This window comes from Vicugna pacos, chromosome 8, assembly GCF_048564905.1.
Source record: "Vicugna pacos chromosome 8, VicPac4, whole genome shotgun sequence".
NCBI lineage: Eukaryota > Metazoa > Chordata > Mammalia > Artiodactyla > Camelidae > Vicugna > Vicugna pacos.
In genome coordinates this window covers 2,015,818-2,042,805 of record NC_132994.1, presented here as the reverse complement: position 1 = coordinate 2,042,805, position 26,988 = coordinate 2,015,818, and the positions used below count along the sequence as shown (strand labels likewise).

Sequence of the window (26,988 nt, the reverse complement as noted above, 5' to 3'; positions counted from 1 at the left end):
AGAGTAAGGATTTGAACTTGACCCCATTTCAATGATTTTCCAGTTTGAAGTGATAATCGTAGCTATTAAGTTAATTAGTAGTTAACAGTGATGTCCAATTTTCGTCTTAATTTTGAGGAATGATTGGAAAGTATCTGTGGAAAGAAGAGTTAAGAAACTTACCTTATAGGATCTTTGTCTAAGTCATCATTTCTGACTAGTACTGAACATAACATCAGTGTTGACATGAAGGGCATCTGATACACATCTTTCAAAGAGAGATTTAAGACATTTTCTACAGGCATCGTTGGTTGGGCGAGGAGTATCCCATGAAAAGTTTCATGGTCTCTCTTGATAACATCTCTGGGTACCACACTTGTAAGTCAGGATTTTCCCCAAGGCTTGTCTACAGCATATTTTCTCCATGGGGAGGTGATGGGGGCAAGTGTGTAGTTCTATTATAGTCCAAATACATTTGGGAAATGCCTGCCAGACCAAGTAAAACCGACTTCATTACTGCAGTAAGTAATTGTTTCTCAGTATTTTTTATTTGTAAAGATGCCTTGTGAATTTCTAAGAGGGACGTGTGCTCTAAATCTAAGTTTATTGGACATTTTTGGTACAGCATCTTCAGGAACTGATCACCTGTGCCAAGCATGTTGGTAGGCCAACTTTGGGTGTTGGCTTGCTTATCTAAGTGTAGATAAATTGTTTCTCTGGAGGAAAATTTGTAGAAGTACACTTTCCTTGGATTTGAACCCCTCCGTGAAGGATGAGATTTCTGGCAGAATGGGAGACACCAATGGATACATCCTGGCACCTACTAATTGACTGGCCAACTTGTTCACGCCTTCATCCACTGATTCACTCACTGATTTTACAAATACTTACCGAGCAGCAAGGAAGGAGTTATGAACATAAAGATGATTGAGACCAGACTTCTTTTCATTCAATCATCTAGATAATACACTTCAGTCACCTCTTTCCAAAGTAATTCTAATAAATGGAATCCACTTGTAATGGACTGAATTCCCCTCCCCCTCACCAAAATTCGTATATTAAAGGCCTAATCCTTAGTACCTTAGAATGTGACTATATTTGGAAGTAGGACCTTCAAAGAAGTGATTAAGATTAAATGAGGTCATTAGGGTAGGGTCTTAACCCAACAGGCATGATGTCCTTGTGAGTAGAGGGAGCAATACCAGGGATGGGTATGCTCAGAGAGAAGGCCATGTGAGGACACAGCAAGAGGGTGGCCAAGGAGAGAAGCCTCGGGAAAAATTAATCCTGCCAGCACCTTGACTGTGGGTTTCTAGCCTCCAGAACCATGAGAAAATAAATTTCTGTTGTTAAGCCACCCAGACTGAGGGACTTTGGGGCAGCAGCCCTAGCAGATGAAAACAACCCTATTAATTGCTCACTAGGCCCCTGCCTTCAAGAACTTTATTCATGTAGTTCTAATATCTACTGAAGACTTATTCTTTTATTTGTATCTCAGAAGAATTTCATAAGGACCAACTTGATTGTAAATTTTTGAGGATAAAGGCCTTGCATCCCTACACTGACCTGCAGAGATAAAGGCATTTGATAGAATCAATGTATCAGCTACATCTCTACTCCCCTCTGTGAATGAATCATGGAGTGATGGCCTAATACGTCTCTTAGAGAGAGCAAGGAATAAGAAACAGAGAACTGGAAAGTGTTAGGCACATAGCTAGATGCTTCAAATATGTCTCCTCATTTAATAGCCCTCTTCTATTTTGAGGAAAACATCTTTACCCCCTTTTGCAGATGAAGAAACAGAGGTTCAGCAAGGAGAGGTGGATTTGGCCAAGAGCATCAGATCACTGGTAGAGCCAGGATTCAAACTCGTTTTACCCCTCCTGAATATATGCTTGTCTAAGAGAAATAAGTACCATTTATTTTTAATGAAGAGAAGATGCTGATTAGAGTGTTTTTAATCAAATGCTTAATTAGAGGAAAGAGGAATTCTGGCAAGGCAGCAGCACTTATAAAAAAAGGACTGGAAACTTAAGTGGACTATGTATTTATTTCAGCGATATCTTCATAAGTGACATGGCTACCGAAAAGCTAGACCGAGGTTAAGTTGTGCAAATAAAAATAATAATTACAAAGCACTTACTAAGTGCCAGACATTGTTCTTAATGAAAAAATACCGAGTGTGTCCAAAGGCAGGTAACCAGAACGGCCAGACTTTGAAATCATGCAACATTGGTGCTGGTTGGATAAACTGGGAAGGTTTACTCTGGATAAAACTGTAGACGGATTGAAGGCCGTCTCAAATAGTTGAAAGATCTTCGGGTATAAGAGGGATTTAGACATAGGGATAAAATTAAGAGGTAGTGAGATTATTACTGAGATTATCCAAATGGGTGTGTCCATGTAAAGCAACACTTGCATTCAGTGGGAGATCAAGTCATTAAACTCTAACGTTTTTTTAAAGTTGAAGATTTTAGGATTTTTTAGGATTTGTAAATATCCTCATCTTCTTCTCTATTAACAAAGTTACACTTGGAGGAAAAAAAAATATTAGTGCTAGGTCCCTTCTGGAATTATAGAAAGGATTCTGCAGGAGAGTAACCTATCAATTCTCCCATCACCATTGCTAAGAAAAATTGTTCAGCTTGAACTCTTCTATTGATTCTTTTATAAATATCTTAACAAAATTCAGTCTCCAGGTTCAAATAGTAACATTAACTATTTTGAAATCACTGTTTAATTTTGCCTTTATCAACAAGAGAAGCTCATCCTTAATGCTTATCATTGGGCCGGGCATTGAGCAGAAGCTTCTTACAATAGGCTGAGCTGGGATGTTTTTCTTATCTGGGATCGGTGTTTCTTGAGAAGTACCTACAGAAGCAAAGAAGTGAGTACGTGACGACAGTGAGCATCATTAGAGGAATTAGAGTAGATAATCCATTTGCAAGCACCAGCGAAGTGCGGTTATGCGATGGAACGGGCTACCTAGAGCCTAAAAGGACAAATTAAAGAGTTGCCTTGGCGTGGGGCATCGGGGAGGGGGTGCGATTCGGATAAATTGCAGAACAGCTCTACTGAGAATGGGTCAAGAAAAGCACTGCATGCAATGAACCTAGAAAATCTGGGCTGTTGGAGGGGTGTGTGTATCAAATTTATCTTAAAAATCACACCGTGGTGCCTATGAACACTCGACTAGTAAATGAGAAAGATGTGGTAGAAGGGAGGGAAAAAAATGCTTGCAGCGGGTGTTTCTTCCTATTCAGAACACTGTGGGCGCTCACATAATATGACTGCTCCAGGATGAAGATGGTCGCGAGGATGATGATGATGATTAATGCATCCCAGGGAAAAGCAGGGCTGGGGAGAATGCCTGCCGGAGACGAGGCAGCGGGAGAGGGAGGATGACTCACGGGTGAGGGGTACCCTGGGCCGGAGCGATGTGGCGCGCACGTCGGCGAGCGCGGGGGGAGCGGCCGGGCGCGCGGGGCTGGGACCCGGGGAGGGGGCGGGTGGGTGCCCGTGGGCGGAGCGGCTCCGGGGCTGGGTGCTGGCGGCTGTGTCTGCGAGAGCCGCGGCATCACCCGGGAGGGAGCCGCGGAGACTCCGCCTCACCGCCACCCCACCTCGCCCTCGCCAGCCCCGGAGCAGCCTCGGTGGCCAAGCGGCCCCGGCCCCGCCCCCGGCCCGCGAGCCCGCTCCCCCCGCCCGCCCGCCCCCGCCGGCCGAGGCTAGGCTGCGGGAGGCTGCTGGGCCGCCCGAGCCTCGCCGGGGCCGCCAAAACAAAGGCAGCATCGCATCCGGGGCTGGGTGGAGGCGAAGCACCATGCGAGCCCGGGCTGGCGCTCTCCCCGGCTCCCCCGCCGCCGCCGCCGCCGCCGCCTCCGGGAGGGCTGCGCTGTGACGGGAAGCGGGGGCGCAGCTGCCGGGCGTGGACCCGAGAGGTGAGCCCGAGCCCGAGGGCCAGCGAGGGGCTGGCAGGCCACGAAGATGTCTTCGGCCGTGGGGCCTCGCGGTCCTCGCCCACCCACGGTGCCTCCCCCCATGCCCGAGCTGCCCGACCTGAGCCACCTGACCGAGGAGGAGAGGAGCATCATCATGGCAGTGATGGACCGGCAGAAGGAGGAGGAGGAAAAAGAAGAAGCCATGCTCAAGTAAGCCCGCCCCGGCCGGCCGTGCCTCCATCCTCCATCGGTGCATTCCCAGCTGGCTCGCCCCATCCTCCGGGCTGAGCGTGGGGGAGGGGCGGGCCAGGGTGCAGGGGTGCGGGCGGAGACGCCCGCCCGGGGGCCGGGGCGCGGGGCTGGGACCGGAGGAGGGTCAGGGGCCAGGTGGAAGGAGGGGATGCCGCCGAGCCGAGCCCTGAGCCGAGGAGCGTGGAGAGGATGGCTGGAGACTGAGGCTCAGGGGAGACTGGGTGCACGGGGCCCCCGGGGGTGGGATATGCAGAGGCTGAGGAGAGCCGGTTCCACCCAAGTGGAAGGCAGGGCCCTGGAGTGGGAGCAGGTGAGGGGCAGGGGCTGGGCGGAAGGAAGGGGAGGTGGGATGGAGAGCCCTGAGAACGCTCCTCTTCTTCCCTTGGAGTTGTTGAGCAGGTTGGGGTTACCCCCGCGAAGGGTGCCAGTACCCACCTAAGAAAAAAGCTTATTTGGACTGTTGGTTTTGCTACTCATTCATCTCCTAGATCAAGATTGGTTCTTTTGGGGGGCATCTGCCCTCTTTGGTAACCTGCCTCCCTGGCTTCTCTTTAACCTCTGATTCACAGTCTTCCACACAGAATACCTGTGTGAAGACACAGTTTCTTCCCCACATAAGATGCCGTGGGCCGCGTAAAGTTTTTAATAATGGGAGAAGCTGATGGGGACTCTGGCCTGAATAAAATAGAGGTTCCTCTTTACTGGCTTCTGGGGCTTGTTCATTTCCTGGGGGAAGCGGTCCCATAGGGAGCTGAATATTTGCACACATCCCCCCTTCTTTAAAGCCCATCAGCCCTTCAGGGAAGCTCTGTGCAGGACCCCGTCTTCCTGGGTCTGGGAGGGGATGGGGCCAACTGCCGATGGTACAGGTATGTGTGACCCTCCTCGTGCTGCTGCTTATCTGAGTGTGAGGCAAAACCCGCTTACAAAGTGCTGGCATCCAGCACCTCCTTCCCATCACCCTAGGGTGGACCGGGAGGGGACTTCAGCCCCGCCTTCCCTTGAGAGCTCTCCCTGTAGTCTGGAAAGTTTTTATCCTGGGGGTAAGGGAATTGAGAGACCCCAATTTGGGACTGATTCCTGGGGATGCCCCCCACCTCCATTCAAGCCAGAAGGTGTATCTGGGGGCAGAAGATCAGTGTGAAGGGCCAGAGGGGACCTGTTGCATCTGGAGTCAGCTGAGCGCAAAGAAGGGGCAGCCAAGGTGTGGCCCCCCCGCCCAGAGCACACCCCGCCCCCTAGGAGCGCCTCCTGGAGAGAGGATGCTGCCAAGGAAGGGAAGGTTTCTTCCGCTTCCCCTCCACGCAGCAGAGCTGCTCAGGAGAGGGGTGGAGGGAGGCTGCATCCCCAGACTGCTGGGTTTCCCCCAGTGCAGCTGCCACCCAGATGGGAGCCGGGCGTATTGAGGGAGAGATGTGGGGGCCAGGTCACAGCACAAGCATAGAGATCTAGTCATCCCTGCCCTTTTATCGTAGACTCCGACAGGGGCTGGGAACTTAGAAGGCCAGAGCTGATCTGGTTCTATAGAAAGCAGCAGGTTTCTGAATTCTCCGCTCCTTCTTGTCCAAAAAAACCAAGACTCTCAGCCCGCCGACTGGAGGGCGCAGAGCCCTGGCGAACCTGCTGCCCAGCCCTGGCAGAGCAGTGTCCCTGGCGTGACAGGCTTCCCCTCTTCTGAGCCTGGAAGTTATGGCTGGTGTCTGCTGGTGCTGCTGTCTGTCTGTCTGGTTGTCAGTCCGTCTGTCCGCACGGGTTCCAGCCCCTGCTGCCTGTCCAGGACACCTCTTCAGCTGGCCAGGGATTCACAGGTTGGCTCCCGTTCCTTGTGGTGTCGGCTGCAGACAGCAGGTGGACGGGGCCTCTAGCAGCCGGTGGAAAACACGGGCTGCTGCCTGACAGGGTCCAACCTAGAAGGGAAGGCACAGTGCACACCGGGGCCATCACACCTCTCCGTTGTCTGTCTCAGGGCTTGTGGGGAGGGAGGGCTCTTCAGCGAGGAGGGTGAGTTCTAGGACAGAATCCCAGACCTGTTAGCTGCCTCAGGACAGCAGCGATTGGATGGTATGAGCTTAGATGGATCAAAAAAAAAAAAAAAAAAAGGAAAGGAAAGAAAACACTGTCCAACTGTTCCCATCTACCATCTAAGACCTCTTTCCCACTGCTGTTCCTGTGACCGCCCTCCCCAGCCTGTGAATGGGGTTCCTTTATTGCAAGCATTCACAGAATATCACAGTGGGCGATGCCCTCACACAACAGGCCTCCATCATCCCAGGCCTCTGCCCCTAACTTTCTCAACCTGCCTCCTCTGCTAATATCTTGGCCTGTGTGCAGTGGCAGATTAGTGATGTTTTGGTATCCCAGTTTGCTGCCATGTTGGCTTGTCATGTTGTCCGCAGTGAGTGGAACAGAGCTGGACTTTTTTTTTTTTTCCGTTTTATGTCTTATAAACTAAAAGATCATTGAGCTTTCTCAGGAGACATTTATACCTGGGATCTTAATGACACCTAGTCATAGGGCATAGGTTGTGGCCTCTTCTACACTTTGCATAAAAATAGATTGGAAAAAAGGAGGCTTTTCACAGGCTGTGGACTATCTGTTTAAGCAGAGATAAGTTTTTGTGGTAAAGTGTGGTCCATCCTATCGCATATCTGAGAAATGACTTTCCCAACAGGCCCTGCAAAGCTGAAGTTCTGGTAACAGGGCACTTAGACTTCAAATTCACTGTTGTCATTATTGCAGAATTATCACCTTGCGCTACCCATTGTGTATGCCCTCTCTCTGTTTACAATGTAGAAAACAGAGAGCAGAGAGAAAACTGATGGGTGAATACGCCAAAGAAACATTATAAAATATCAGTGAAAACGTATTTGTACAGTTTCATCAGCCTTGAACATATATTTCTCCTTGAATTTGGTCTTGATCGTGTCTTTAAATATGTATCAATGGAAAAGAATAATGAAGTTACTTTCACCTCAAGATTTCAGGAAAAAAATACTTGAAATTGTAAGTACTTTCTTATAAAAGCAATTCATTTTGTTGGCAAAGTGCATTAATTTTAAATGCCATTGCTGTCTAAGTAGAAATAGTTGAGTCCTGCAAATAATTTCTAATGGTCGGTTTAATTATGTTACAAATAAAAAGTTTTTCTTAAATCTCAGTAGGGTTTGGAGGGCTGCATGCAGGTGTGTGTGGGTGTGCGTGTGCATTCTGAAAGTTTTTTGAAACCTAACTTCCTCAATGAATACTCCTTCAAGTAACTGTCACCAGACACCATAAGCCGATATATTACATGGGTTGCAAACTGCATTATCCGGGACCTAAATCAGAGAAGATTTCATTAGATCGACAATCTTATTTCTTTTTCTTATAAAAGCTTCATAGAGAAGGGAGTTACAGAATAGTAAGAGAAGAGAAAAAAAATAGAAGTAGAGAGTGAAAGAGATGGCTTGAAGATGGGAATTGAGCACCATATTGGAATATTTAATAAAAGTACTAACATTTATTGAGCATTTACCTCATGCTGGCTGTTATTCTAAGTGGTTATTGAATCAAATGCCAAACAGCTGAACTCTGTTCACATTCAATATATGTGTCCTTGGGTGCTCACAATAGCTTGTGCAGAAGGTAAGTCAGGTCATATAATCTGCAAATCCTCACCCTGCACTCAGAGAGTCCTCGTAATTCCTTAAGCTGAATCATATAACGTGGCCCAGTGGGGATTTAAGCTCAGATCTTTTCCTCTAAGTCCAAGTGCTTTCACACAAGCTACGCTGTCCTTCCACCCACGAAAGTCATGTATTTCCTCTACCTTCTCCTTAAATTAATGTCTGTTCCTTCCTTAGTTTCAGAAAAGTGGTTAGGCTGACTCAGAAGAGCAGATGCTGGTGATGGGAGGGTCTGGAGTTCCACCCACACTCTTCACAGACTTTTACAGTGGGCTGAGGGCAGGGGAATCATCTCCAGTTCGAAGATCATAAAGACCATAATGGAAAGACCATTAACTTTGTGTCAAGGCGTTTGGGGTTTCTGGTTTAAGTGCCACCCTTTAAATTGCAGAGATGTGGGCAAGAAAATTAAATCAGAAATCTGTGAGGTTTTATTTTTCATACAAATCCTACAATTCATGGTGTGGATTGATTTATAAAGAATATTGACTCTGGCAGTGGGATGGTAGAGCTCAGTGGTAGAGCGCATGCTTAGCATGCACGAGGTCCTGGGCTCAACCCCCAGCACCTCCATTAAAAAAATAAAATTTAATTTAAAAAATAAAATAAAAATAAAAACATATTTATATAAAAAAAAGAGTATTGACTCTGGACTTCCCTTCTCTTAACAGGGAACCCAGCATCCACTAACTTTTCAAACATGTGTAATTTCTGCTTCCTTTGTGGGAGGAGAAAGAAAGTGGAAGGGCTCTGTCCCATCTCCCTCTCCCTTCAGCTTTTCTCTCTCCTTTTCCTCCCACCAACCAATTATAACATTGCAACCCAAAAATGTACCCATAAGGCTCAATTTGAGAGACCACAACTAGCAACTGGGAGAATGGAGAGGTAGCCAGGGACCACTGGGATGGAGTGAGGATAGAGTCCCCAGGAGTGCAGGCATCATGAGGTCATTGAGGTTCACAAGGAGTTTTATTATCTTCCACCCCCAAATATTCCCTCATGCAGCTGAGGCCAGAATGGATAAGAAGGGAAAGAGAAAAGGCGAATAGTAATTCGAGAAAGCCACTATAACATGAACAGGCTGTGTCAAGTAGAAAGAAAAGCCTAGGAGAGAAAATGGACCCTTTCCCCAGAGCCTAGCCTCCTTCACAGCACTGATGGGCGGGGTTACGTTTAGGGAAGGTTATCCCCGAACTACTTCAGTTTTCTGCTTTCAACCAAAACCTATCTTAGCAAATGTGCATACCCAGATCTCGATTCCCAGATGCTCAAGGAGGAAATTCAGAAACTGGGAAGCCTTAAAAAAGAAAAAAAGGAAAGATGTGAGGTGTTACCCAAGAGGATGGAAGGCAAGAAATATAGCATTCAGTTCACAGCTCTGCCGGGCTGTCTTGATGCTGTTTTAACTCCGTGTATTCCTTCTTGACCAGAAGGGAGGGGACACCCCTTGTTGCAGTAAGCAGATCACCAAATTGGAAGTAGAATATGGAAACCAGTGTGGGCTATAGGTGCTACCGCTGACTTGAATAGAAACACAGCATCTTGGGAGTGTTACTTGCTCAGCTGGTTAAGGGAAGAGAGTGATTTCAGTTCACCTGCGCAGTAAGCAGTGAGCTCCCTGCAAAGATACCAACTAGGAATTCCCAAAGCAATATTCTTGTCTACATCTGTCATACACAGATGGGTGAGGTCACTGTACCATGGATTATAAAGTCCATGATGTGGCACTTTGTTTCCCTTTATGAACTGTTTTTTTTTAAACACCTTTGGACATTGTGTCCTGAGATATGAGTTGGATATTTTAGACCTGGTTCTGGGAGTTGACGTAAGTTATCTTGAGGCACATGACTTCTCAAGACATAGAACCCAGAACCCACGTGCATCAGCTCCAGATCATTAGTGTTCTTGTAAGTCTTCTCAGAAGCACTCACGCTGTGGGTGTCATGGCTTGTTTCCCTCTGCTGTTGGGGAAGGAGGCTAGCATTTAGGCCCTTTGGCTGGATACTTGACATAATTTAATCTGCCCCCTGCTCACCCGTTGAGAGGTCTACGCTGGGAATATCCTTAGTTTTCTATCAGTGAAATTCCCAGAACTAGCTAGATGCCTTCCTGACACTTGATCCTGGAGTCCAGAGAATAAAACTTACAATGAGCAGGAGAAGATGTCACATAGCTAGTGGCATTTTCCAGCCTTTTCCAAGGACTCTGGACTCCAGGTTCTAGATCTGGGTGCAGGTGGCTGACTCACCCATGTCTCCCTGGGCTCTCTGATCTGACTGTTTGGCTCCCCACGTTCTTGAATGGCTTAGCATTTTCCTACCATGTTCCTCCACCATGAAGCTCTCTCTTCTCCCTAACATATTGTTCTGAATTTTGTGTACCAGGTAGGCTGTTTCTAACAAAGTATCATGTGATGTTCAATTCAACATGAAGACCATTTTTTCCGATATTAGAATTGGGTCAGGCACTGGGCTGTTGGGTAGAATAAACAGAGAGTCCTCTGCTCATGGTCCAGGTTTGGCTTAGTTCCTGCCTTAAAACTGCCAGGGCCAGAAAGGGAGGTGAGCATCAGATAGATAGAACGGTGTACTAGATTCTGGTCTTAACGTTGTCCCTTTCTGCAGGTGTCAGCATCAACAAGTTGACTCATCGGAGCCCCAGTTTCTTCCCATGTAAAGTGGAATTGGTAACACCTGCCCTTCTAGTTTAACGTGGCTTTAACATGAGAGTAGAGGCACCTCCAAACTTCCAACCGCTGCACCAAAGGGAGGTGCCATTATTATCTCTGCTCTGTAAAATGATGGAAGAATCCCAAGATCATCTTCTCCTGTGATTATTGCAGCTACTGGAGGTCCTGCAGAGATGAGTTCTCGTAGACGAATCCGTCCGTCGTAACGTGCTAGCAGGGCAGTGTGGCCAGGGCTGCAGCTACCAGTGGGAGAATTTGACAAAGAGATAAAAGATGAAACGAGCCCAGAGTTTGATCTGAGGTTATATTGACCTTCCTTACCTTCTACTTTCTTTCTCAGTAGCTAGCCCAGAAATGTCGTTAGCACCAAATGCAGTGTGGGCAAAATGATAAAGTTTGAAAGCCCTAAGTGCAGGCTTAATTCAAAAATGAGACGAGAAATTAGCTTAGGGTGATTTCCTCATCTGCTAGGAAGAAAAACTGGGTAAACAGACATGATTTTAGTGTCACTAGATTTAATATTATTCATTTTTAATGAGCTGAATCAGGGGCCATATCCTTGTCCAAGAATAGTTGCCCCTTCGTGTCGGTTTCCCATTGCATGATGGAACAGATTATATGTGTTTAAGAACTTTTTAAGATTCTGTGCTGAATGTCTTAGGTTTTCTGTATGTATACTTTAACATGTTTACATCATTTATGTACACTTATTTTGATCGAGGTCAGTTTTCTGTGCATATCGAGCATGGAATTCTACTGCAGAATTGACTATGGATATTCCTTTGTCTGTGGCTAACTTGTGAAAACCTTCCCATTCACGTGAACAGTTATTTAAATATAAAACAGAACTATTTAAAAGGAAAGTAACTAGACACGTTGGTTTGCCCAGGACAGTATCTGTTTATGCCTGTTTCCCGCTTTAATTACAGGTAATACTCCTTTCTCTCAATTTTGAATTTCAAACTGGAGGATAAACTTTATCGTTTCTCTCTTTACAAAAATTTTGCTTTCCCTGAACTAAATGCTACATTTAAAACCTCAGAGAATCAAGCAAGTCACTGTCATAAAATATAGCAATTAGTAATTATCAATAAGTAATGGAAGCAAGTGGTAGACACAGACTCTTGAAAGTCGTCGTTTGGTAAATGGAAAGGCTTTTGCTGAGAAGGAGGTGTTCTCTTTTATTACGGAGTCTCAGTGGAATGCTACCTTTTATGACGAAGTTGGATTTAAAAGCTCATAACATTTTCAAATAAGAGTAACTAGAAATTGCAACCACATGCAGGGCTCTGTCTATGAAGATTGTCTTTTGGTCCTTGCAAAGCAGCAGCGCAAGGCTTAGAGAAGACATTTAAATAGATTCCAGGATGCAATGTTTGATAGTTCTTCCAAAGTTTAGATAGTAAAATAAAGTAGGGGTATAGAAAGTAATTGCATGCAGTTTGAAAGTAATTAAAGTGCTTAATCAGATGCTAAAGAACCATATGAGCCAAACAGATATCTTTATGTAATATAAGAGATAATACCTTGCGAATGATTTACATATTATTTAGTATATATATATATTTGGAATTCTCCATCATTATCTCGGGTAACTATTATCTGGAAGATGCCATTATATGTACATAGAGAAGAGACGTGAATTGAAAACCAATTAAAGCATCTGTACCGTCATGGAAACGTCTTCCACAGCTTAGCTTCTTTTAATGGACTGCCATCTGTGATGTGCATATTCACAAATGGGCGCTAGTGTCGTAGTAGCTCTTGATGGAGTTTTCCGGCTGTGTTCGCTAGACTTCGCATAGTCTATTTGATTAGCTCCCAACTTACATTTCTGCACTCAAAGCATTCCCGATCAATATCTGAGCAGTGTGCTTAATCTCAAGAATATCAAGTTATCATCAGGTTGTAAGCAATCAGTGCGTAAGCATCACATGACACATTATTGTTCTCGTGGTTGCAGTGTAGCTCTTAACACATGCAAGGAGAAAGTCTTTACTTGAGTGGCTAGCTCTTCTGTTTTCAGTTTTGCGGGTTTACATTTTAGAAAAATTAAGCAGAAGGTGTATGAAATATCTAAGGAATGTACAAATCAATGTATCAGGTTTCTTTAAATATAGGGTAGTATATCTATCCACATTCAGAAGTTCTGTCCAGGTCCAAAAGATAGCTTAGTGTCTTAGTAGAAAGAAATGAAAGCAAAAGTCAAGTAACCCAACAGCCTTCCTTTTGTATTTCACACAGTTCAGCAGATTCATCCTCTTTAGCTATCCCTGTCTTGTAATATATTGGAGCTTAAGTCTTCTTTCCTAACCCCTTTTTTTTTTTCTGGAGGAAAAGAAAATGGATACAGTTTACATCCTGATAGCTGAAATAAAGGGATATTGAAAGGAGCTAGCTGATTTATTTTGGATATTAAAATTTTGGTAGGAGTAAAAATTATGAAAAGATTCTACTTTGATATTCTTCATGATCATCATGACAATTGTTATAAAAATGTCTTTTGGAAAAATGAAAGACAGTGATATCTTCTTATAATTAGGCTTAGATACTTCAATGCACAGGTGTCTCTGTTCCCTAGGCCAGATTGAGCCACTTAATACACAGCAGCCTGGAGTAAAAACTTGGTACTAGTCTGGAAAAGATACTGTGGTCTGAGTCTTGTTCCAGACACAGGTATTGGAGAGGGATTCCACGGTACCTGGAGCTCCAAAGGCTGGAGCTGGAATAGTCACTGTTGAGCAGAACTGTGACTGATTACCAGTCAGGTGACTTTCTAGGCTTCGCCCTCCATAAAGGCAGCAGAGTGTAAGATTCTTGGAGGGAGGCCAAACACAGTCTGGAAACCAAACACAGTCTGGGCCATGGGAGGCAGATCCTGATAAGGTAGCATAAATTTTAGAAAATATGACATGTACTTTGGAAGAGACCAATTAGCTAGCAAGATGAATAGTGCAAAATGAATGGTGATTATAATAAGGACGGGAGGGCTTTTTGAAGCTCTTTCTTTCCCTTTCTTCTATAAACTCATTTTCTTCTGATTTGTCTTCTTCTTTTTTAAATATGTCCCTATTTGGTCTTTTCTTGACTCCATGTTGGCCTTCTCTTAACCTTCTGCTCTTTCCATTTTAGACACAGTTTCTGGTCAGTCTCAAGGACACTCATGGCTTCAGTCCCAGTTAGGTGTTAATGATCCCAGATCCGTATCACTATCTTGGAATTCTCCCTGAAATTCTGGATTCGTGTACCTGACCACCTGCTCAATGTTTCTACCTGGATGTCCCCTACGCACTTCAAACTGCATGTAACCATCCTCAACTTGTTGACTTTCTGCCTAAACATTATGTCCTTCCATAATCCCCATCCTTCTGGGTAGAGCACCATTTCACCCTATTACTCATTTTATTGTCAGATCCTTCAGATTTGATCCTCTTTGAGCCCTTTTGATTTTCCCTTTATTTCCCAATTCCATTGCCTTTACTTGACCATAGACTCTCTTCCCTTCTCACCTGGCTGCCTGCAATAACCTCCTCGTTCACTTCCCTGACACCATCCAGACCTCCTCCCAGCTCCACACTGCTGCCAGGGGGACGTTTCTGAAATTCGTCTCATCATGTCCCATCAGTAAAACCCCTCTGCTTTCAGAGTAAAGTGTGAGCACCCACACTTTGCTCACCATCTCCATTCGCCGGTCCAGGCACAAGCTCCTGCCAGAGCCTTCCTGAACCGGTTCTCAAGATGTCATTGCTGCTTCACAACTTAGTGACAACAGTTGCCATACTTTTCTCTCTGTGAGGAATCTCCTTCTCATCTACCTGATTTTTATGCAGCCTTTCAAGTTGGCTCAGGTGACACCTCATCTGGTACATCTTCCCAGACTTCCCAGGTTCAGTTTTATGTGTGTCCTCTGTGCATGTCTTTTAGAGAATCTTTTTCCCCTTAGCAGCCTCAACTTAGTATGGCATCAGCTTCTAAGAGCAGAATCCTTCTTATCTGTGTCATATAAGCATCTTGCTTGGCACGTAATAGGTGCCTGCCTTTTTTAAACTGTGTGTATGAATGAGTGAATGCACGCAGAGGACGTGGAGTGGAGAAGTCATCTGAGGATGCTAGATGGATGAGTAGGGGATGAGTAGGCGGAAAGAGTGGGAAGTTGACTCTAACCATGAGAATTCTATCAGCAAATTTCTGAAAGTGAAAAAAGGAGGGGAGTGTTTTTGGCTATTGGGAGGACCAAGTTGGCCAGAATTTGTGAAGAGACTATACGGGATGTTGGATATTACAAGATGAAATTGAAATAGAATTTTCAGGCGATCTGGTGTATGCTTAATTTATCATTCATGGCTTTTTAAAGGACAGTATTCCTAAAGTGTTTGCATGTCAGTGTGGGTGGATGTAAATAATACATTTTAAAAAGTAACCCTCTAGACAGACCTACTTAATGGAAACATTTTCTTTGAATTAAAATATCACTAACTTCAGTAACAGTTTCGAGCATAATATATGTTCTCTGATTTGATGTTTAGAATTAGATCAGATGCATATGACCATAAAGTACTGTACCAATTCTATTTATTTATTTATTTATACTGATGTCTAATCAGTTTACAATGTTGTGTTGATTTCTGATGTACAGCATCATGTTCCAGTTATACATATACCTACATATATTCATTTTCGTATACTGATTCTATTTTTAATTTAAAAATGCCCCTAGGTTAAGTCACCTTCTGAACTTAAACTCCTTGAAAGCAGGTACCTTTTCTGAATCATCTTTGTATTTCCATCACCTGACCTTGTAGCTGATAAGTAGAGGGACCTCCGTTTGTGCTGGTTGAACTGACCCACACAGTCCGCTTGTCCAGGACACAGAAGCACCGGTCTCTGACACAACACAGCTAGACGGAGTGGAGATACGGATGGGCGCTTGGAGACTGCCAAGTCCAGGGCTGGCAGACGTTCAGTGCACAGGCAACTTCCTGGAGCTAGAACAAGCATTGCTGATAAACGTTGGCTGCCTTGGAACCTTTCTGAATGTCATTCTCCAGGCCATCAACTGATAAGGGTCAGTGATCAAAAGAACGCATGTTAGCCACTGAAGATTTATTCCATCTCCACTTTTAAGAAGAGAAAGCTGGAGCCCAGGCGTCTGTTCAGCTTTTCCTAATTAATCAGTAAGGGAGCTGGGTCTAAGACTTTTGGATCGTCATCCTCTTGATCCAGTGTTTCTTCCCACTGTTATACCCTCTCCACATGGTTTCATTTTAATGGCCACTACATTCAAACAATTAACCTTTTTTTCCAATTTAGGTTTGCTTTGCCTGCTCTGTAAGATTCCATCCTGTTATAGAAAACTCCAAGGGAATCTTTAAGTATTTTGTTGATTTTGGATTTGGTTGTATTTAATATTAGTCAAAAGAAGTAGGTCATTACAGGGACCAAGAACTGTTTTATTTAAAGTTCCCATTTGCAGTGGTATTTGTTGCAATTATATTTAAGTTGTATTAATGCTTTTTCACTGTGATGATTTTATTATTAAATTTTTAATACGTCTCTGAAAGACACAATGTTTTCAACTTACAGTAATTTATTTATGATTCCAAATAGCTTTTCCTACCAGGAATTTGAATTATGGGCAGGTTAAAATCGTATTTCAGTTTTTTTCACTTAGAAAAGCCAGTTGAGTTTTGTTCATTGTTGAGAAGAGCTTTCCTTGGTTCCCCTTCATTTGGAGGTTTGACTTCAGCTAAACTGTTGGTCAATGACCCAGAGAATCAGTGGGATGGGAAGGGAATAACACCCCACGTATACATCTATGAAGTCTCCCATCTCACCTACATGCCTGTACATCTAAATCTCATACCCACACACCTGAAAACATAAAATGTTCTTTCTGTAAAGTCTTTTTTAAGGAAATTCATTTTATCTCATTTACAGAATTGGCATGATCTAGACATCTCACATTCCTTTTTGTAACCACAGCCCTTGCTATGAATTTTGTCCCAGTGGCCATTCTGGATGGAGCAGCCCTGGATTCACATGAGCCTATCCTGCCCATGACGAGTGGACCAAAGATGAACCTTTGATCCAAGTCTAGATGACTCATTGACCAGCCAAGGGCTAGTAGGATTCTCAAGAAACAATTAGAGGGTCAGGAGAGTAAATGATACCCATTCATTTCTTCTCAGAACAGAAATGGATTGAGCATTTATGATATGCCATGTATTGTGCTAACATTAATAGATCTATGGCCCCTACCCTTGACAGGACGAGATATATTTTACTTAAATAAAATTGAAATTAAATATAAAGTTAGTATCTCTGATAAATGCAACACAGGACAATGGTATATTGATAAGATAATATATATAAACCAGGAATCCTGATTAAGATCAAGCTGGCCAGGAATGGCTCCCCATGGAAATAACATGGGGCTGAGCTAAGATCCGGGATGAGTAGGAGTTAACTAGGCAAATAGGGAATGACGTCTCTGGCAGGCAAGAGGAACAGAGCATCTCTGGTGGGAGGAGGAATGGTGAGTCTGAAAAAGTGGATGGAAGCCAGTGTTGTGGACAAGCAGAAAGTCAAGAGAAAGCCAAGGGGAGATGGCTGGAGAGGAACTTGGAGAAATAGGCAGAAGCCTGGCAATGTGGGACCTTCCAGGTCATGTTGTAGAACTTCATCTTCATCCGGAGAACCAAAAGATTTTGAAGACAGATGTGATACAGTTATATTAGTATTTTGAGAGGATCATTCTGGCTACAATATCAAGAACTCGTTGGACGAAGGCTCAGGTGTGTGTATAGACCTGCTAGGAGGCAGAAGTCCATGTGAGAGATGCTGGAGGCAAGGGCTTTGGTGGGGAGGGAAAACTGTTAAGATTTGAAAGAGATCTGGGATGCAAAAGCCACAGAGTTTTCCTCCTAATGGATTGAACGTGAGTTGACTTTTGACTTGTGCCCCCAGCTTTGGGGAGTGTCTGGAGGGGTGGATGGGAAGTGGTCAGTGCAGTACTGGCCACTGGCTTTTGAAGGTTGTAGGGTGGGAACTCAGAGGAGAGGATGACTTGGAAGTATGAATTTATGAACCATCTCCTACAAGTGTCAGGGAAGCTATAGGTGAAGATAAGTGATTAGACCCAGACGGAGAAAGCCTGGGAACGAGCCCTTAAAAGTTTCAAGAGGACAATGACCTTGCAAGGACGTTAAGGAGAAAGAAAAGCTGGATAAAACCCAGGAGACCCTTGTTACACCAAATATAAGGGAGGAGAGTATTTCCAGGAGGATAAGGCACTCCCACTAGGGTGACTGAAATAAAAAAGACCAGCAACATCAAATGCTGGGGAAGGTAATAAGCCACTAGAATCCTTACATGTTGTTGGTGGGAGCACAGTATGGTGCAACCACCTTAGAAAACCCTTTGGTCATTTCTTTAAAAGTTAAACATGCTTCTACATCATGACCTAGGAATTCCGTTTATAGAGATTTGTTGAGGAAAAATGAAAATATTTATTTTTAAAATTCATATGCAAGAATGTTCATAGCAGCCTTCTTCATAGTAGCCTGAAAGTGGGAATAGTTGAGATGTCCGTCAGCAGGAGAATGAACTTAAAAACTGTGGTATGTTCATCCAGTGAAATGCTATCCAGCAATAAACGGGAACAAGCCACTGACACGTGTACACACAGAAGAATCTCAGAAGCATCATGCTGAATGAGAAATCCAGACACAGATAGTGCAGACCATATGATTCCGTTACACAAGGCTCTATAACAGGCAAAGCTAATCCACGGTATTAGAAGCCAGAATGTGTTCTGGTTTATGGTAGCAAGGGTGACGGGTTGACAGGCAATTTTCTGGAGGGATGGACGTGATCTATATCTTGGTAGGGCTGTATATTACACAGGTGTATGCATTTGTCAAAACTGGTCAAACTGTATGCTTAAGATCTATGCATTTCACTGTATGTAAATTATATCTGAATGAATAAAAAAGGAATTCTGAGACACCAAATGCAGTGAGAACTGATAAGTAGTTATTGGATTCAGTGCCAAGGAGCTGTCACTGGTGATTTCACAAAAATACATACGTACCATTAATAAGTTCATATTGTTAATATGGGCAAATCTTTCAAGAAGTTTGGGAAGAGAGACAAGAGGGGACATCATGAGGGGTATGGAAAGTAGGTCCACTGTGGGCCTCTTTGAAATGGTATTTAAGTAGAATAAATTTAAGAATGTTTAAAAGTTGATGGAGAGATCACAGTGAATAAAAATGTTTGAATAAAAGAAGTTCTAAGTTTGTAACCAGAAAGAGGAGGCACCTTATATCCAATAGTTTCTGTTTGTATTCAAGTAGAATGTGACTCATCTTCTGAGAGTGATGGGAATTGGAGGCTTGAGGGCCAGGAAGAAGGTTTGAGATAGTTGAGGTGCAAAGCAGGAGTGTGGATTTGCCAGAAGACTACAGAGGGAGCCACATGTGAGAGGAACCCATGGAGAGGGAGGCTTTCAGAGAAGAGATCTGCAGATGCGAGAGGACTTCTGGCCCCTGAGTCACCAAGAGAAGAGCCCGTGACCCTGACCTCCCAGAAGAGTCACTGTGAGGCTGGCTGAACGCTTTGCTGTGTATTCTTTTTATTTATTTATTTATTTATTTATTTATTTATTTATTTATTTATTTATTTATTTATCTATCTATCTATCTATCTATCTATCTATCTATCTATCTATCTATCTATCTATTGTTTTTATTTGGGGAAGGTAATTAGGTTTCTTTATTTATTTTAATGCAGGTAACTGGGAATTGAACCCAGGACCCCATGCATGTTAAGCACACACTCTACCACTGAGTTAGACCCTCCTCCCTGCTGTGTATTGTTGAGCAGAGCTAGTTTGAGTAGGTTTTTGATTCTTCCCACTGAAAGGGAGACCTGATTAGGACTTTGTAGTTCTTCTTTTTCCACACTAGGCATACTAGATATTCTTAAGTCTGCCCTGGAGGTTTCAGGTTCAGAAAGAATATTTTCAATTCAATCATGAGTGCATATCTTCATATTTCTCTCTATATACATATGTGTACATACGCAAGGCATACGAGGTGTCAATGAATGAGCACTCTGTTATTGAGAAAAATTGTCCTTTCCCCTTTCTCACACACATCTTTTCAGGTCATGTTTCTGTCTTCTCTCTCGGGACGCCCCTGTTCATTTTGACTTGAAAGCATTTGGGGACACAGAATACAGAGTGACATGACTTGCTTCACATCCTTTGCTGTGAGGGACAGTCTGGGACACATGATGTGATGGGAAAAGCTCTGCGCACTCTCACTTGCCTTGTCTCCCATCCTCGTGGTTAGAGAGTAGATTTGTTGTAGGTCAAGTTCCCTAGAAACAGACTCAGAGATGGAGATTCTTGTGTAGGAAGTTTCTTAGGGAGAGTTTTTCAGGGTTTGTGTCAGTGTGAGCAGGGGAGCAGACAGGTTGGAAAGGGGGAAGCAGTGCAGATGCCATCAGACCTCAGACAGCTTCTTGGGAGCTGTGAAGATAGTTATAATACCTTTGGATTGACCAGTCACTGGATCCATGCTGCCCAACATGGGGACCTGGCCCTGGGAGAGGTGGCTCTCTTTAGCAGAGGACAGTTCAAAGGGAGGTTGACAGTTATGAGCATCCCCCAACAAGTGGAGGAATAAGTCCTCCCATCTTGAAAGCAGCATCTGGGCAGATTTACACAACATCCACTGAATAATTTTAGCTGAAAAGGAAGAAATTTGGTACAGTTAAATATTTCTTGACTGCTTAACAATTAAAGGAAATGTTAGGTTAAGCAGGAAGTCAATTAATAGGATAAGTATAAACTTATGATTTATAAACAAAATTTTAATCAATTGTTAATAGTGTCCAGATTGTACATCTCTTGGGGGGAATTGACAATATCACCCAAATCTTAAATTATAAGACTTTCTATAGAACACTTGCAAATGCCACTGAGGCAATGAATAAGATTTGTGAACGGTGATGACTTCACTTGGGAACTGATTTGTCTGGATTTGGTTTTGTTTTTTTCTGCATTTAATTGAAAAGGTGTGCTTTCATGAAACCTTCAGCTCTATGTTTCTTCTCACCAATTATTTTTTTTGTAAGTAAGGCAATCTACCTGAAACAACAAACAGTTTGGAAGATACTCAATGACGGGTTTTTAATTCAGTGAGATAAATTTGGGGCAACTATGGTGTATGGTGTTTGGAAATTCCCTCCTTCTGCTTGGATCATTGTTCTCCAAATAATCCTTTCCTTGCCGCTTGGAGTGTGACTTCTGTAAGGACTCAGCTCTTTGGACTTCTTGTACAACAGGAAAATAAAGGAGGGAATTTTAGAAAGCATATTCACTATTCAGTCCAAAGATCCCTATTGAATTAAAAGTGTCAGAAAAATTAATACAAGCAACTTTTCAAATTTTCATGGCTTAACATAATAAAACTTTATTTGTCACTTGCACAGTTCCAGGTGGTGCCCTTCCATGAGGAAGTAGTGATCTCTGGAACATGTGTCCACTGCCAGGGAACATGTGTCCACTGCCAGGGGAGGGAGGAGGTAGAATTAACATATGTCCCTGTTGCTCATGGGCCACGGGCCAGGGCCAGGCAACTACGAGACAGGATAGGAAATATAGGAGAGCACACAGGATATTTGGTGAGCATTTTAGAATAATTCAAAAGTAAATATTTTGTTAATTAAGCTACTTGTTTCTAAAAAGAAGACAGTCTACTTTCATTGATATAGAAATAACTAACCCATTGAAGATAGAAATCAGTATTTAGACTCATGGAATTTGAGTTGAAAGGGGTTTTAGCCTCCAAACCTCTGGTTTGTACAGAGTCCACTGGATTTGGTCCAGAGCTTTGGGGAGTAACAATGACTAGAGAAGGAGAGGGCATGGTGGGTGGGGTCTAGGTACACACATGCCGTCCTTCTGCCCCAGTCCCAGCATCCTGCCTTAGCTGTTTTAGAGCTTGCAATTTGGGGATCTAACTGAAAATAAGAAGAGTTCTGCAGCAAAAGGAGATATCTGAAACTACTCATCCATCTCAGTGCACTCTTTTTGTAGCTGTGAAGCTTTATTCACCCACCTAAACAGTTTTTTTAATTGAAGTATAGTTGGTTTACAATGTTGTGTTAACTTCTGGTGTACACCACAGTGATTCAGTTATACATGTATATGTATGTATATATACATATATATATACACACATACACACACACACAGTCCCTTTCATATTCTTTTTCATTATAGGCTATTACAAGGTATTGAATTTAGTTTTCTGTGCTATGCAGTGGGCCCTTGTTGCTAACTATTTATCTATAGTAGTTTGGGTCTGCAAATCCAGAACTCCTACTTTATCTCTCTTACTTTTTGCCCCAGTAACTGTAAGTTTGTTTTCTATGTTTGTGAGTCTGTCTCTGTTTTGTAAATAAGTGCATTTGCGTCACTTTTTATATTCACCATATAAATGATATCATATGATATTTTTCTTTCTCTGGCTGACTGACTTCATTTGGTACAATAATCTCTAAGTCCATCCATGTTGCTGCAAATGGCATTATTTCATTCTTTTTTATGGCTGAGCAGCATTCCATCATATAAATATGCCACATCTTCTTCATCCAGTCATCTGTCAGTGGACATTTAGGTTGCTTCCATGTAAACTGTAATATTTACTCTGGAGCAGGCCTTGATGGAGGCTGTGGGACAAGGTCCCATCCTTCCCAAGATTACACTCTGAGTGTATCCCAGAGAGCTCCAGTGACTTCCCAGCATCAAAGTAAGATCTAGAACCCATTTCCCTAACTCCCTATCCTGCCTGAAATGATAATAAGATTATTAACTGGGAATATTCTGAAGACATCTAGAAAATCCTGGCCTGGAAATGACTAGCTAGAGGAGTGTTTACACTTTCCACAGGAAATGGTTTCTATCTGGAGTAAAGAAGACAAACTTCCTTGAAGTTTTTTTTAAGTCCAAAATATGGCCATTTTGGGGACTTCTCTTCTTTCTCATTTCTGACATCTAATTGACTGACAGATACTGCTCTCCGAAGACAGGATGTTTCCACTATGACCAAGTGAGAGCATCAACAACTAGCATTTGCACTGACAGCAGAAAGTGCTCAGATGCACATGTCTTCTTTGCTCTCACTGTGGCTCTCAGAAGTCAGTAGGTAAGACAACTGTAACTACTATGCCTATTCCCAGAAAAGAAAATATAGGGAAAAATGATTAGGTCAGGATTACACAGCACGAGGAGTGAATGTTCCATGGCCCTGAGAAATAAACCCATTATTACACCCAGACACTGAAATGCAGGTGATAAGGAAGAGTTTCTCTGATGTATACTCCTATCATTACCAGTAGTAGTCATTATTATGGGATGCAGGGAAGGAAGCATGTGAATTTCAGAATCAACTAGATCTTGCTTTACATCTTGATTGATCATTTATCCTCCCAGTGTCTCATGTATGGAACAGGGGTCACTGGGAGGAGTAAACAAGGCAACAATGGTTACATAAAGCACCTGGCACAGCTCTTCACACACGGGCAGCCTCAACGACTTCCAGCTATAATAACTGTTATTTTATAACAGTGTGAGTTTAAATAGTACTATGCACCCTGTACTTATATCTCTTTGAGTAAAGGCAGGTGAAGCTATGCAGTGTGAACCCCGTTCCAGCTCAGAAGTACTGTACTTGCTGTATTGAACCCATACAAAGGAATTTTGAATCACAATTGGAGCTTCGGTTCTCACTTTATGCTAAGCCAGAATACTACTCTGTTGGTATGGTTTTAGCACAATGCAGTTACCTGAGCTTCATTAACACACAGAAGAAGGTGGGTGCTTTTTTCTTTCGAACTAAGGTAATATCCTTATTTCAGCAGCACTTTGAAATAGATTTACTGTGCATTATGCCACAGATTTAATTCTTCACTTTTGTTGTTTTACTAAAGGAAACATCTTGACTCACCTGTTTAGTTGAATGCATAGGGATTTACATACATAATTCATACGGTCTATTCAGTGAAACAGATTGAAACTCAAATATTCAATTTCCAACTGGAAATAATCTTTGTACTCTTTGTATGGGACTGCCTTATTTCAAAAATGAACAGATTCCCACATTGAATCAATAGCATTCTTGAGTAAATACTCATAATAAATGCCAAATCAAATATAAAAAATGATCTTCAAAAACATTGTTTAAATGAAACGACAGTAGGCACTTATACTTGTGGACAGTTGGAATAATGCTGATATTTTCAGTAAAATTAGGAGTCATGAGAATAATTTTGCAGTATTATAAATAGAAATACACATCACAGCTCTGCACCTCTGCTGAGCTTGAGGTGTAATGCAAATACTCAGACAATAAAGGTATAATGAAAGTTCGAGCTCAGAGCATGGATACTTCGATAACACCATATATATCAAAATGTCTGCTTTTAACTCATGAGAAAATCAAGTGTACATAATCACAACCTGTGGTTTGTTGGTGAAACTCTGGTAATTTCCATATATATTCCATTGCATTTAATGTAAATTTTTGAAAAGATAAGGCTCCTTCTAGAATGTTCTTTACACTCAATCTGGCAGTGATTTACAAGAATTGGTGTAACCCTGAGAATTAATCCTTAATTTTTTTTGCCTTCAAATTTGAAGTTAAGAGGCTGATGTATTTGCCTTTAGCCCATCAGGCATTGCCAAATCTTTCACAGTCATGCTTGGTCAGAGTGCTGGGTGATATGAATGGTGGGTAATTGACTTTTCATTTACCCTTTGGACTCTTGGCTCTAGTAGATGGGTGTTCCTTCCCCTCCAGCCCCAAAGAGGGCACTCTTTGGCTTTCAATTTCTGTTTCTATTTCTTTAGGGAAGACATAATGGTTAATTGGGGCAGAAATGTAGGCACTTTATCTCCCTTCTTCCCTGCTTTGCTCTCTACTCCTCTTCATTACTGGAGGCAGAAATCTGAGAGCCTCAGTGGGGAATCTTCCCAGAAGAGAGAGGCAAAGCATCTTTTGTCTAAAATGCCAGTCACTTCCGGGGAGGACTGATGTTTCTTGTTTGGCCCTTGGGCTCTCCCCTGCCTAGTAAATCCAACCCTTTGTGCCATCCTTTTGGGGCTGCTGGAAGGAAGGCCTACTGGAAGGAGGGGAGCTGGATGGAGGGGGAGGAGTGGGCCCCTTCTAGGAGAGCCAGCCTCTTAGGGTGAAACCAGCATCCTTAACTACATGGGCGGCTGCCTACAGGGCCCTCAATTTACTGGCAGACCAAACAGAAACTGGAAGAGGCAGAGCAGCGCATTTCGAAAGGCAGAGGATGCCGTGTTGGCTGCACAGTCATTGGTAAATTTGGGCACCCCTATTATTTTCCCTTCAGCGTGATGTTACAATATGTTTTGTTCAAGCCAAGATGAACCCTTTATCTGGTAATTAACATTTTTACAGTGTTTCTCCTACCACCATATATTTTTGTTTAGAAAATTAAAACCCAGAGCCAGAGTCAGTGTTTGTTTCACCAAGTATGTATTTAAACCCAGACGAGATGATTAGAGGGTAAAATGAGAAAGTTAAAACTCATTTAATCTTATCTTCCTTGATTTCCCCTTATATCAGTTTTTTTCCACTTTGCTGTATACATGAAACTAACATTGTAAATCAACTACATTTCAGTATATCAATACTTTGATCCTACCGTCTTTCAGTTTATTTCTCCCTTACATTCATTGAAAATGTTTCTGAATTCATCTTTTCCTAACAGAAAGTGACAGATGCAACCACTGAGGGAATTTTGTAGCTTCCCTTTTGTGACCTGCATCTCGACCTACACGAGAAGCTGACCATGAGTTTGGGAGATCTGTGGGGAAGCCCACATCCTCATCCCAAGTCAGCTCTGGAAATCCTGGATTCCAGTATCCACTGGACTTCTTCTCATCAAACCCTCCAGGGTTTCTCGCTTTCCAGAATGTTTCATTCATTCTAATTAATGAGGTGCTTAATTAAAATACTGTTTGGGCTCGGGCTTGTGGAGGTGCACTAAAATGAACAATTATGTGATTCTGTAAGTTACCACCAAGCTTACTAAACTTTCAGGGAGCTCTGTTTATTTTGCTGTTTTAATGTATATGTCAGAGCTCGTTTTTAATTTCTCTAAAGTGGTTTGCAATTATTGGTAATGCTGATGATAAAATAGATGCCATTTAGATCAGAAGGAAATCGGTGTGGACTCAGACTTTGATTAAATGCAATTTAAAGGCTCTCCAGTGTACTTCCTGGCACCCCTCGGCTTGTAGATGGATGCTGCCAGCCCTCCTCTCCCACATCACAGGAGAGTCCTGGTTGAGGGATCAGCCCACCTCTGTCTCAACACTGAGTATCTGTTCCGGGCGGGATGGTCAGAGATGAGTCTAGGTTTCCATTTAGATAGCTACACTGCAGAGAGGAAAGTTAATTTGCACAGAGGAAAGAATGTTTTAGTCCTAAGACGATCTGGAAGGCTGTGAAAATCAGGGTGGGGGGGCGGCACTTCTGTGCAATCACTTGTCCTGGATCAGGAGAAAATTAAAAATAACAGTGCATTTGATAGACCATCAGAGAGGCTGACAGTCCAAGGCTTCAGGGGAAATACAAACATTACATATTATAAAAATACATAACTTTAGAAGGAGGGAGAAAAAGTAAAACAAAGGTTTCCATGTCTTTGTCTGACTTTGGAAACTTTGGAACATGGTGAAATATTGTGTGTTTTTGGACTGGACATATTTTTTTTTTCAAATGGAGTTACTGGGGATTGAGCCCAGGACCTCGTGCATGCTAAGCACACACTCCACCACTGAGCTACACCCTTCCTCTTGGACTGGACATATTTTAACCAATATGCTGGCTGTGAGATCCTTGGCTCAGCCAGCGTTGGCCAGTGGGTGGGCAATATCTAGTCCATGAATATGCACTGGGCCATGTTGGGCTCACCAAACTCTCAGAGTATTATCATATTTTAACCAGGCGTGAAGACTTGTGTTCTGTATTAGTAGTTAGTAATTGTCAATGCTATGTAATTTCCTTAGGCATTTGGGGTTTTCATAAACGGATTTTTAAGACTGTGAATGGAGGGATTTATATTTATTATGGCCCTGTTGGCAAAATTCAGCTAGCTTCCTCCTAATACTGCTCTGAATGATGACCCAGATTTTAGGACTTGGACTTACTCTTTCCTGCTTGCTTTCTTGGCCTCATCAAGGTACCTATACCCTCTACTCTGTTCTATGTCCTTTGTGATCCAGGATTGCTTTCAGAGATACTTCGTGTATGTTTTTGCTGATGTCTGGTACACACAGTGTTGTTTTTGCATTCCTACTTTGGGCCTTGGGTCGAGTGCAGACACAGGGGACAAAGTAAGTTAGTCGGGGTTATTT

At 43.0% G+C, this 26,988-nt stretch overlaps 1 protein-coding gene across 2 annotated transcripts in view; it reads left to right on the top strand.

Moving 5' to 3' along the window:
* Window positions 1-3,749: 3,749 nt before the first annotated feature.
* Window positions 3,750-26,988, top strand: part of RIMS1 (regulating synaptic membrane exocytosis 1) — a 447,505-nt gene continuing 424,266 nt past the window's right edge. For both annotated transcript variants that reach the window (XM_072965473.1, XM_072965472.1), the window contains exon 1: window positions 3,750-4,130. In XM_072965473.1, coding sequence (XP_072821574.1) covers window positions 3,967-4,130 — 164 coding nt within the window. In that variant the 5' untranslated portion in view covers window positions 3,750-3,966. The remainder of the gene's footprint in view (window positions 4,131-26,988) is intronic.